At 43.3% G+C, this 13376-nt stretch overlaps 1 protein-coding gene across 1 annotated transcript in view; it reads left to right on the top strand.

Moving 5' to 3' along the window:
- The first annotated feature begins 10835 nt into the window (after positions 1–10835).
- Positions 10836–13376, top strand: part of LOC113406169 (probable phospholipid-transporting ATPase VA) — a 134368-nt gene continuing 131827 nt past the window's right edge. The window contains exon 1 of the mRNA XM_026649236.2: positions 10836–11385. Coding sequence (XP_026505021.1) covers positions 10940–11385 — 446 coding nt within the window. The 5' untranslated portion in view covers positions 10836–10939. The remainder of the gene's footprint in view (positions 11386–13376) is intronic.

Raw genomic sequence — 13376 nt, 5'->3', positions numbered from 1 at the left:
AACTTGTATCTTTAAAGGGGCATTTAAAACATTAAATAATTATAGGCCTCATTCTGCTCCCATTTACATTCATGAGAATTTTACCATTGATTTCAATGGGAGCTGGATCAAGCCCCATTTTGGCACCTTAGGAAAACCTTTCTTGATACACTCTCGGTGAAATCTTGGCCCCATTGACATCTATGGGGCCAAAATTCTTCTCTCTCTATTTTGTGAATTTAATTCAGTGCAGAACTGATCAATAGTCAATGGCATATAAGGTAAAAACAGATAGTAAGTTCTCTGTATGACAACAGCGTATATTCTGTGTATGTGGTCTTATGGCTATCTATACTCCGCTGTTTTAAAAGGACTAGCCACTGACTGACAATTGGGTTGGATCCATGAGTCAAGCACTGATGATTTTAGATGGCCAGGGTACAAACATTACAAGCCACTTCTCCGCAGGCAGGAAGCCCCTCCTGACGGTTCTTGCTGTCACATTTTTTCCTGTATTATTTTTAAAAATTTTCCTAGTATCAAAGATCACTTTTTTTCTTCTGTTACTCTTAATTTACTACTCCACCTTTGTGTGAACTCATTGCTGCTGGCGTATACCAGCTACAAATGAAGACACCCCCTGTGCAAGCTGTGTTGCACTAGCTGCTCCAGGAGGGGAAGAAGCATTAAGCATACAGCAGCTACTTACTATTGCCTAACCAGCCCCAGGAACTCAGTAGCCTGCACTGGGATACCAGGGGTGTTGTTCTTACTTCCCTCTGTGCTCTTATGTGGTCACACAACCCAAGTCAGAATCTAGATCAGAGTGACTAGTTAGCAAACAATGCACAGGCTAAAATTTGTTTGCACAAATTTTTTGTCACACAATTTTTTTGATAACGAGCAAACGGTTAAAAGAAACAAACAGTTCTTCCCTAACTCTCAAACAAAGACAGGGCTACACTCCTCGGATAAATTATTTGCAAAGGACATTTTAATCAGCAAAAGTCAGTTCTTTGTCGGGAATGGGAGATGTACAGCAAAAAGGGATCTTGAGAGAGGTCACTCCGATTTCTGAGGCACTGATGCCCCAGCTTGGGATTCGAGGCAGTCCTAACCCCCTGTGGCCATTTAAAATCCCATGGCATGCTTCGTAAGAGTAGCAGGATTTCCAACCCTACCTGTTTGAAAATGGAGTCAGGCCTCCCAAAATCACACGATTGGCTTAAAAATCACAAGATTTTTAAAAAATAAAAGACTTTGCATCTTTTTATTTGCTTTCTGCTGTCTGAGCCTTTAGGGTTTGTGTTTTGAAGCTTCTCTTTGCAACCATGAGGGCGAAATACTTATTTCCTTTAAAGGCTGAGATTCTCAAGTAATCATATGACTCCAGAAGCAGAGGCTTTAAGAAAAACACCAAGTATTATGAGACTCATGATAAAATTGTGATAGTTGGCAATGTTGAAATATGGTTGTTAATCCCTGTGCCCTACCAAATTCCAACTTGAATATCTAGATTCTGCCTCCTTAGACTCTTCTTGCAGTTTAATTGCATGTGATCTTAGCCTTCATTTCTTGTTCTGTAGTGTCCCTGTGAGCTGTTAAACAGCTGCTGGACTCAAGTAATGGGTAAGTTAGTTCCCTGGTAAAGCTGACTGAGATAAAAGATGCTTTGAAAGCATGCCATAGTTCTGAGTCAGCATTATCTAATGATTAGAGCAGAGGACTAGATGTTACAAGGCCTCTATTCCTGATTCAGTCACTAGCTCACTTATGTGGCTTTAGGAAACTCAGTTAATTTTGGTACATTTGTCTAATAAATGTAGTACTTATCTTTTTGCAAAGTTGCCTGCGACCATTAGATGAAGGTTATCATACTTCATAGCTGCAAAGTCTTAATGTGATCTTCTGTGTGTCCAATATGAAAAGTCATCACACCTCTGATATTAGTTCTCTTTAAGTATTTACATAGTGGTGTTCCCCTTGAGACTCATGTCTTTAGACTAAATACATCTACTTGAATTATTTTGTCTTCATTTTCAAGTTTCTGTATCACTTTGGTTGCCTTTCCCTGTGTCGAGACTAAAGTATGGGCAGTCTGGCTTAATGGTTAGAGTCAAAGTGAATCAGGACCAGGAACCAGAGCTGAGGGTCAGAGCTGTAGTCTAGAGCCCAGGGGTAGAGCCAGAGTCAGGGGACAGAGACAGAGTCAGGAGCCAGGCACCAGAGTCAGGACTAAGGAACTGTTGGCCTGGTGTCTTAGTTAGCCATTCCCAGGCTCAACTGCAGGTCCTCATTCCTAATACCCTGAAGTTTCATTTTTATTTTATTTATACACATCTCCCTTTTAAAAAGTGTGGAGGCCTGATTTGTGTAAAGTGTCCAAGGTATAGTCTCACCAACGCATTAAAAAGTTCTAATAAAGGGGTTCTCAAACTTTTGTCTTGATGACTCCTTTCACACAGTGAGCATCTGAGTGCAACCTCCCTCCCCCCCTTATAAATTAAAAACACAATTTTTTATATTAAACACTATTATAAATGCTGGAGGTGAAGCAGGGTTTGGGGTGGAGGCTGACATCATCACCTCACAACCCCCAGGTTGAGAATCCCTGTTGTAATATAACCCCTCCTTTCTCTCTCTTATTTAATACAGAACTTAACTGGCCTCTCTTTTTCTCTTTTAAACATGGCATCCAGCTTGTGTCCAGGTCAGAATTTCCCTTCAGTGGGAGTTTGAAACTAAGGAATGGAAAAATTTCCCAATGCTTTGGAGGAGGCAAAGGATGAACAGAGAACACAGCTTTCACTTCTTTCTTCCCCCTCCCCTCAGGTCTCCTTCTCAGAACATTGGTTCTGCAGAGTGGAAAGGGAATGAGGCTGTGTTGGCTCTTTCCCCTCTCGGGCTGGCTAGAAAACCAGAATTCCATTTTGTGAAAAATATTGAGGTTTTGACATTTGTTTACATTCCACATCAGAACAAAAACAAGACCTTTGAAATGTTCAGAAAAAGAGGGAGACCCAGCCCTGAATACTCATTAGCTCTTTGGCTAGGACAGGCAGCTGGAGTGTGGGAGACCTGGGTTCTCTGATTTGGAGTAGGGACTTGAATCTGGGTTCTCACTTCCCTAACCAGCAGCCTATTCACTATTCTGGCATTTCTCTGTGCCTCAGATTCCTGACCAGCTCTAATCCCTCTCCTTTGATTAAATGTGGGGCATTTTAGTGGGTTATACACTTATTTAAAGCTCCACACTGAAAAATTGTAGGCATGATCTATCCTCAATTTTGCAATTTAAAAATGTATGTCTAGCTAAAAAGTGAATACAGGTAGTTCTCAGCCTTAATGAGAGCCAAATGGAAAGAGCCTGACCTGCAAACAGACAGACAGATTCTGCACAATGAGCAGTGCCACTCTCTAACTGTTTGTCCCATGACTGACTCCATGGAACCTAGAATCTGATTTAAGGCCTTAGGGCATTCCCATAAGATGAAGAGTATTAATATTTTAAAATGTGGCCATATAGACAAAGATGGGGCTGAGGGTGTGGGAATCTGGGGTAATTTGACACATGATTGGCCATATCCTAGAAATCGTTTATTTGCCTTGGGGATTTTTACCTTTAAGTTGCATGCAGGTCAGTTTCAAGCATTTCTTCACAGCGATGAGGACTAAGCACTTACACTCCTTTTTAATGAATATAGGGATTCTTACGTATTCACATGATTCCAGGAGCTGAGGCTTTAAGTAATACTTCAAATATCGCAAGATCTGGCAGCACTGAGAAGGTGAGAAAGATCTTGTGTCCCACTTCCAAAAGACTGGTATGTTGACATAGAAATTGCTTCAGATGAAATCTTATTTAAGATCAATGACAAAATTGAACACTGGCATGTCCCTCCTTAAGAACTATCTTGTGGTGTGATGACTCCATGAAACTTCATTCATTCACTCTGCAGTGTGGGTAACTTATGTTTATAAACCCCTTCTTTGTTCAGCCATGCTGTGTGCTAGCCCTGAGAAATCAGAATATAAACCTGCTCCCACAACAAGGGAGGGGTCTAGGCAGTGTGTGTGGAGGGGGGGGAGTTCAAGGAGGACTCTGGATAGTGGGAGATGGGAGAGTCAGGGCAGTCAGGGAAAAGGGGCCCAGGGAAATGCAAAGCCCTCTGGGCAATAGCAGGGAGGGGAGTGAGGGAGCAGAACACAGGGGAGCCAGGGGGCCTGCATTTTTGTGTGCGTACTTCGTATATATTTTCAACCTGTAGTTGTCATATCACTCACACACATGCACAAGGTGGGCAATGGATAAAAAAACAGATGAGAGAGCAAAACCCCTGGTCTACACTTAAAAGTTAGGTCAACGTAGCTATGGCACCCACGCATGTGAAAGTTATGCCAACACAACCGCCCCAGTATAGAGGCAGCTAGGTCAATGGAAGAATTCTTCTATCAACTTAGCTACCGCTGCTCTGAGAGTGGATTGTTAATAGTGATGGGAAAAACCCTTTCCATTGCAGTAACAAAGGTCTGCACTTCAGCGCTAGAGCTGCAGCGTTGTAGCTGGCTCACTGTAGTGCCCGTAGCATAGACACATGGCCCCAGTATTTATTCTTTTTAAACCTTTGCATGATTTTTAGGCCAATCACATTGTTTGGGGGGGAGGGTTGATTCATGGTGTGTTAACTCTTGTGGCTGGCAATATTGCAATGCAAGCTTAAGCTGTTGAGTCACCAACAATGACACTTTAAAATAAGGCTGAACTCTTGTTTATATCAGCATGGTTATTTAAATAAATATCCATGATTTTTGACACTTGGGGATACTCATATGACTGAGTGAGAGGATATATTAACAGTTGAAAAATCTTCAAATGAAACAGCCAAGTTAAACTCTCGCCTGTGTGAGAGCAGGAGTTGAGTGGCAACACAGAGAGGTAAAATCAGTGAGTTCTCAATGAGAGTTTTAAAACCCCGATCCTGTGGGATGCTGATCACCCTCTTCATTTATTTAAGGACAAGCTGTTCAAAACTGGCCACTGATTTTGTGGGTGCTTAACAAAAGACACTAAAACAGTCTCAAATTAAGTCATACAAAATCTGTAACCACTTTACAGTGCTCCGATTGAGTCTCATGATTTTGGTGGGGTTTTTTTATCAAGCTCCAGCTCTTGGAGTCATGAGACTTTTAGCTTTCTTTTTTTTCTTTTTGATTTCTTTATTTCTTTTAAATAGAAGTAAGTTTCTAACCCTCGTGTTTGTGGAGAAAAGCTCATAACAAGAACCCTAAAGACTCAAAACCAGAAAGCCAATAAAAAGACACCAATTTAAAAAAACAGCCCCTCATGCTGTTTTAGCCAGTTTCATGATTTGGGGTGGGGGCTGGCTCATGATTTTTGAATGCTTGAGGTTAGCAATTCTGCTCCTGAAAAGTGTAACCAATGTCTTTGGAAGAAGAGGGTGCTCAACTCCTCTCACAATCAGGCTCCCCATCCTTAACTGCCATACACTTGTTTTCCCTAGAGGTGTGGGTTACGGATGGTGTCAGCTTTAGATTTTTCCCGGCTTGTGTTCAACTTTGTGAGGGAAAGGCAGTTCTTGGTTCTATTCCATACCTAGTACAGAACTTACTTTTTGTCACTCTTCACCAAACACACACAATGCAAAGCCTGGAGGAAAGACTGATGCATGGCACCAAGGCTCAGACTGACCTGGCTAGCAGCAGCTCAGCAAGTCAGTACGTCTTATTTTTGCGGTTTCCATGTGCTCCAGGCTGTCAGCTCGCATTAAAAAAAATAAAAGGTGAGGCCCAATTTTTCAAAAGAGCTCAAGGCTGGATTTGTAAATTCTCAGCAACCACAATTGGAGCCAGATTTTCAGAAAAGCTCCACTCTAATTTAGGCACTGGAGTGAAATCCTGACCATTTTGAAGTTAATAGGAGTTTTGCCATTGACTTCTATGGGTCCAGGTTTTCATTCATCTCAGGTTTTTCAGAAATGCTTTCCACCCAGCAGCTCCTATTGTGACACTGACTAGATTTTTCTGAGGAACTCAATAGCTAATGTGCTGAGCTCTTTTGAAAATCTGGCCCCAGTTGTGAGTGCTGAGTCCTTTTGAAAATCTGGCCCTAAATCTCTAGCCTTTATGGTTGTGAAGAAAAATGTGTAAATAGTATCAATGAAGTGGTGATGGCCACAGAGTCTGAAACAAAAGCTCATTCTTCTCAGTGAAGTGTTAACTCAGAAGCCTAAGGAGAATGATTTCATGTCAACATGGTTAACTATTTCACTGATCAAAGCATATAAGAATGGGTGATCATATCATGAGGATCTGCACAGTCTACTTTGACATCCTGTTATGGCACCACAAGTGAGTGATGCTTCGGTAACTGCAGCCACTTATGCTTCCCCCTTAATCTGACCTGTTGAATCAACAAGCCAAAGGAGCACCCAAGTCCTGCCCAGGGAGAGCTGAAAACCAGGATGATATCTGAGCCTCCATGAGGGGGAGACAGACTTGAGAAGCCAAACAGAGCCCATCTGCTCTTTGAACCCTATGGGTGGTGCGCCAAGTCCAAGAAGTACTATGAACATCTGCCTAACCTCTTGGAAGCTGATTCTCATTTTGATATCTCATGTGCTGGAGTTTGAAAAAGTGCCAGTTTTCTCCCTACTCCCAATTCAGCACCTGTGTTGCACTCAAAAGAAGCACAATTTTTTTTTCATATCCAGTACTGGGATTCTCAAGTTCATGCCAAATACAAGTATATTGCTAACCCCAAGTGCCCAAAAATCACGAGACTGGCTTAAAATCATGAGATCTTTAAAAATAATAACTTTTGGAATTTTTCTGTGTCTTCTAGTTTTTGAACCTGTAGGGGGTCACATTTTCAAGCTTTTCTCTGCAACCATGTAGGTTAGATGTGTAATGTTAACACAGAAATGAAAGCTGAAATTCCCCCCTAATCACAGGATTCCAGGAGCTGGGGCTTTCTGGAAAACACTAAATATTGCTAGACTCATCGTAGAACAACAAAAGTTGGCAACGCAGGAAAGGCATTGTTTAGCTGGCGTATTTAATAACCTCATTTTTAAAGAAAGTATTACCATCAAAATGTTGTGCAAAAGCCATTCTTAAAAATTCAGATTTACAGCAAGTTCACTAATCTGAACATCTACTTTTACTTGGGTTAGCATAGATGCGCCCATCTCCACACGCACGCAAGGCTAGAGTTCATACTGTAACTTTGCAAGGCATGCTATACCACTATTGAGCTTTGTTCTGAGAAGACATGCATTAATTAGCACTTGTATAGTGCTTTATATCTTGGACATGTTTCATATTCATCATCCAAAAAACAGCCGTCCAAGACATTTGGGTGATTATTACCACTTCCCAAATGGAGAAAATGAAGATACAGAGGGGGTGAGAGGAAAAATATTATTGTGGTTTAAGGCATAGGTCTGGCAATCCATGTAAAGTGGACTTTATTCCTGGGTCTGCAGTGATCTTATTGTGCAATCTTGGGGACACCTTTTAGCTTCTTTACACTTCAGTTTCCCCATCTGTACATTTCTGGCTTCTTTCAGTTCAAACTGAAAGTGAAAAGACAGGCAGGCAGTCATATGTGCAAAGAGTAGGAAGAGAAGCCTGAGCAGCTTTGTGCTTTTGAGATCCTTAGATGTGGGGTGCTATACTTGATAGTTGCAAAGTCTTGTGTTTATTGCACGTCTGATGTAAATAATGTTGCCAGATTTTCCCGTTACTTTGGGGTATGCTCATTTATTAGGGTTACTCTTCTTGGGGGGGGGGGTGTCTGTAATTCTATCAATGTGCTGCTTGTGTCACTTGTGTTTTCATATGGCGCTCTACTTTTCCCTTCTTCAAGTCCCCTCTCAGTGGAGCTATCTTGCAGGACCTAGGTTCCCTAGGGCTGGGTTCCTCCAGCTCCAGAATCAGATGAACACGAACACACACACACACATACACATACACATACACATAATATATATATATATATATATATATATTAAGAGCAAGTCTGAGTGGACCGGGTCAATCAGCACTTTCAAGCTGACCCCTTATATATCCCTGGGCTCAATAGGCTGGGCCAAGCAGCACTTCCAAGCTGCCTCCCTTATATGCCACAGGTTCAGCATGTCCGGGCGTCCCTATCCTCACTTTCACATCACAATTGTTCTGGTAGTAACTCACTTGATGAGCAAACCCCACAGTATTTTTGGGCACTACAGAGATCTTTAGCTTAGGTAAGAGAAGCGTTGCTGCAGAGTGAATGGGGAAGCTAAAACCACAAAAGAGTAAAGCTCAGTGAGGGAAGCAACCAGCTAATCATAAAAGTTATTAATTGAATAATAGTGATAACCACATAAGGAGAGCCTAAACAACCATAACAGTTACATTATTAAAGGTTACAAAAGTCATATATAGAAAACTATACCTGCCTGAGGTAGAAAAGAAAACAGAGAGAGAGAAAGCTGGGATCTCACCAATCCATGAAGCTTGAATTGGTCGGGGTTCCCAAGTGATGGTGGTAGCTCAGGGTCCTGAGTGCAGGAGACAGGCAGAGCCCCCGAGCACGATCAGTCAGGAGAAGATGAAATCCCCGTGGGACTGATCCAGAGTTTGGATCCAGGCATTAGAGCACTTCCTTGAGCGTGGGTAGAGATTTTTGTAGGGAAACAACAATGGTTCAAGGGAGAACACTAGATTTGCTTATGGGTAAACTGATGACTCAAGGGTTTTCTTTAGGCTAGACAATAGAAGCTGATCACTCTTGGCTATGGGTAGTGTTCCTTCCAGGGAGCTCACAATGCAATTAGGCAGCATCAGTATTTTGGATATCAATCAAGCAAAGCCGCCACCCCGAGCACCTCCGGCCACGCCAAGATTCGCCGCCCTTTACAAGGTGCTGCCCCAAGCGCATGCTTGGTCGGCTGGTGCCTGGAGCCAGCTCTGCAATCAAGGATTCATTACTAGAATTGATCTGCTAACTGCTGAGCTGGGTGTGTGCAGGTGTAGGTTCATTAACATCTGGAGCCGAGATCCCCCAGGATGCAGTGCTTCCCTGCTCCCAGAGTTCAGTGCGGTTCTTGCCTTGGAATCTCTGCTCTCCATTCTGTATGCTAATGGAGATGCCTCCCTGTCCCATCTTTGGTGCAAATGAGGCTAGGGGAGTTGCGTTAATCCTATCACCCTTGTCAGGAGGGGTCTAGGTGTGTCTCCCACTGTCCTTCACTGCTCTCTGCAAGTCTTTTCTCTGATCGGTTTTGGTTCAAGCAGAGGCTGGGGGTGGGGGGGGGTCCCTTAATGAGTCAGACAGGCTGGATACTGTGCCCTGGTTCCCCAAGAACACAGAGCTGACTGGTATCAATAGTCTTTACTCCTCTAATATTATTTCTCTTTAGAGATTTTCATAGTTGTGTTCCCCTTGAGCTAAATGCCCTTGAGCTCATGTCTTTGAGCTAAATACATCAACTTAAATTAATTTTTCTTCCGTTTCAAGTGCCTGTATCACTCTGGTTGTCTTTCCCTGAAGTTTGAGTTTTTAATATTTCCCAGTTTAAAAAGTGGAGACCAGATCAGTGTAGAGTGCCCTTCCCACTCTCCCTCCTCAAGGGAGGACCTGAAAAATCCGTGTGAAATTAAATAATGTATTAGAGGTGCTGCTGGTAGTCATTCTAGTTGAGGTTGCCAACCCAGTCCACTATACGACCATATTTTCAGTTGCTCATAAGGTTGAACTTTAACCATCGAAGCTGAACTTTTCCATGTCAGGTGTCTGCCTTAGGCTCAATTATTTTTGGAGCAAAAATGATTACGCCGTTTTTGAGAACAAAGTTAGGGGAAAATATGTTTTGCCCATGTTAAATATAAGTGTGCGTGTGTGTGTAAAAATAAATAATGACATACTGTTTTTAAAGAGTGCTCTATCAAACAGTCTTTATAAATTGATTTATTTCAAAATATTCCTAAATTGACATGGTTAAGGGCAGATTTATATAGCACTCTTTAGATCCCCTTGGATGGAAAGCAGTACAGAACTGCAACTATCAAATGCGGGGGTGGGGTGGGGGGGACAACCAAACCAAACCCTCCCACTCCTTATGTGTAATGGAAAGTCAAAGGCAGCACATAAAGTGTAACCTGTGGGTTTACATCCGGGGGGAAGGAAGTGCCTGCCCTTGGTTGATTGTGTAAATAAAGCCTGAGAGGATGGAATGAAGGAGCAGCTTCCAGCAATGCCAAAGACCAGACGTTTAACACACACACACCAGGCACTGGATCGCACTTCAACTTACTAACTTTGTGGAGTCAAAAGTTCTCCTGCTTTTAAAGTTCCCAGTGTGGCTGCTTATCTGTCTCCCTCTCTCCCCCTTCTCTCGCTCTTAAAAAATGCATCAGTCTCTTCCCCCAACCCCGGTCTTGTGTGTGTGATTCTCTCGTGTTTCCACTACTAACGTGCTGCTGCTGCCGTCTCTGTGAGCCCCCTTTTTTGTAGCGGAAACGAGTGGTGTGGCTGAAAGGACGTACAGGACAAGGGTTACTTTGTACGTCTCCTCTCCTGGAGAGACAGACAACGGGACAGTCATTCAGTCCACCCTCCCTTCCTCCTGGAGCATTAGTTAGCTTAGCCTTAGCAAGGAGGAGAGGAGACTGAGCCAGGGAGGGTGAGAGAATCAGGAAAAAAAAGAGCTCTCTCCTCCCAAACACAGGAGGAGGAGGAAGAGAGCCAGAGGCCAAACAAAACAGTGAGAGAGTTGAAGGAAACCTCCTCCCCTTCTTGGAAAAGGAAAGTGAAAAGTGAGTAGGCTTTGAGGATGATAACTTAGTGCAGAGCAGGGAGGGGCAGCCAGTCCTTTCTCTCCCAGGCTCTGCCAAGTGCCCCCATTGCAGAAGTGCTCACGTCTGTCTGGTGTGTTTGGAAAGGAGGACAGGAGAGATGGCACAGGATGCTGAAGGGGGCGAGGATGTGCCCCAGGTGCCGAAGGAAGAGGAGAAGGAGAGGAAGAACAGGAGGCGAAGAAAGAGGAAGAAGGAGAGCAAGACACGGACTGTGCGCTCTAACCTGCTGCTACCTGGGCCTGAGGCGGAGAAGCCCCAAAGGAGCCCCCTGGCCAACAATCGCCTCAAGACCACCAAGTACACGGCTCTGTCCTTCCTGCCCAAGAACCTCTTTGAACAGTTTCACCGCCTGGCCAATGTCTACTTCGTCTTCATTGCGCTGCTCAACTTTGTGCCGGCGGTGAATGCCTTCCAGCCTGAGCTGGCCTTGGCCCCTGTGCTCTTCATCCTGGCTGTCACTGCCATCAAGGACTTGTGGGAGGATTACAGCCGCTACCGCTCTGACAATGAGATTAACCACATGGAGTGTCTGGTCTACTGCAGGTGAGGGAGCATGCTGTGTGCATGGGGTGGAGGGTGGGAGACTGGCAGAGACATGGGGGGGAGCATTATGGCAACTGGTTTCAATGGAAAGACTGAGATGGGGGCACATAAGACGGGCGGGGGCATGTTGAGGGGTTGATATCACCAAACAGGGATTTGTCTCTTCAACCATGTGCTTGCTGCTATGAAATGTGGGAGGGGGTCTAGAGGGATTGTATTTTTGACCATGTTTGTACAGCGCCTAGCACAATGGGGTCCCTCCCAGCCCATAATTAGGGCTCCTAGGTGCTACAGTATTCTAATGAGAGTTGGGGAGTGAGCAGGTGACATGCTCTGAAGTGTTTCCATTTACAACACTAAACTCAGTGTTTAATGAAAACACTCTGTTATCCACATCTTTGGTATTTATCCCATGAACCCAGTTTGCTGTCCTCTTATCCAGAAGTTTTGACATTCCCAAAGCATTTGAGATAATCTGTGCTTGCAAACAGAAAAATTCTAATTCATTCGGATGACTGGGAATCCCACAGTGAATTACGGACTTGTGAGAGTTAGTGAGTAAGCAAAGTTTTTTTTGTTTTTGTTTTTTTTTTAAAAAAAATGGCTTGTGCAGCATCACAAAATGAACTTCATTCATTTACTGGACAAGTATTATTTGATTTGTAAGCATTTGTAAGAATACTTCATCGTGTAAGTGGTCAATTCTACTGCAGTATACTTGCTAACAGGGATTTAGTTTTAGTAACATGAAACCACACTCAAGCAATGTGCTATTAAATCTTTGCTGAGCAGAGGGCAGAGGCCTCAGGTTTCTCTGTTTGAATTATGGGGGGGGGGGTTAGTGAAGTGTGAATTGGTGGGGTTCTGCTGTGTTTGCTTTTCTAAAGAATGTGAGGTGGGGGCATCATTGAACATTTGCTTTTCAAAAGCCCATCATTTATCATCAGAAGTGTCATCATGCACTGTGAATTTGCTACCTCCTGGTGCTCAGAGAGGAGTTTTCGTCCATTTGTTTCTTCTCTCTTTGAAATGAATTTTTACATGTGATCAGAGCTACACTGATTTACACCAACTGAAGCTCTAGCCCTTAGAGTTTTTAACAGTTCCTTTTTAAAGCATCATTGGTTATTTACCCAATCGTAGCTGAGGCTGAGATTTTTTGGGAAGCCAGGGGTGGGGGGCGAGAGGGTGGTCTTATGCACCAGTTTCCAAGAGAGCTGGTTTTGCTGATCCTTCTGCTGCTATTACAGTACAGGCAGTAAAGTGAGGCAGGAATGTGAAATGTGTTAAGAAGTTTATGTTGTCTCTTCCTGGTTGGGGGGTGTGGTGGTCCTGACTGAGACAGGCATTCCAGCAGACAGCAGCAACTCTCTCATTACAAGTCAGAACAGACTAAGTCAGAAATACTTGCAGTAGGCTTTATTTTTAGTCTTCATCAAATTCTGTCTTTCATTTCCCAGTCTCATATCACATCAAGAAATCTCAGCCTAATTTTTTCCCCTCCTATAGTTATGCTTGTGTGGAAAAGATAGTAAAAGGGTTTTATTTCAGTTGGCTAAAACTGTAATAACTAAACCAAGGCAAAGCACCTGCAAACAAGTAACACTTATTTAGGACCACATTCTGACACCCCAACTCATGTGGAACAGATTTAAAATTTTTATTAAAGCTAATGTTAAAAAAATTATATAATACATAGGTTGAGCAAAGAGTGTCTGTACAGCTGGGTATAGTGCTTAGATTATCCACAAATACAAAGTTTGTTTTAAAGTCATATGATACATAGAGTACATAATCAGCAATATCCCAATTTAAGGTGAATAGATTTAACAATACAGTTTAGATCAGGGATCAGCAACCTTTGGCACGCGGCCCGCCAGGATAAGCCCCCTGGTGGGCTGGGCCGGTTTGTTTACCTGCCGCGTCCGCAGGTTCGGCCGATCGTGGCTCCCACTGGCCGCAGTTCGCCGTTCCAGGCCAATGTGGGTTGC

Source organism: Terrapene carolina, unplaced genomic scaffold, assembly GCF_002925995.2.
Source record: "Terrapene carolina triunguis isolate 2854851 unplaced genomic scaffold, T_m_triunguis-2.0 Scaffold23, whole genome shotgun sequence".
NCBI classification, from domain to species: domain Eukaryota; kingdom Metazoa; phylum Chordata; order Testudines; family Emydidae; genus Terrapene; species Terrapene triunguis.
The sequence above is the reverse complement of the archived record's forward strand: the minus strand, read 5'-3'. Positions and strand labels throughout refer to the sequence as shown.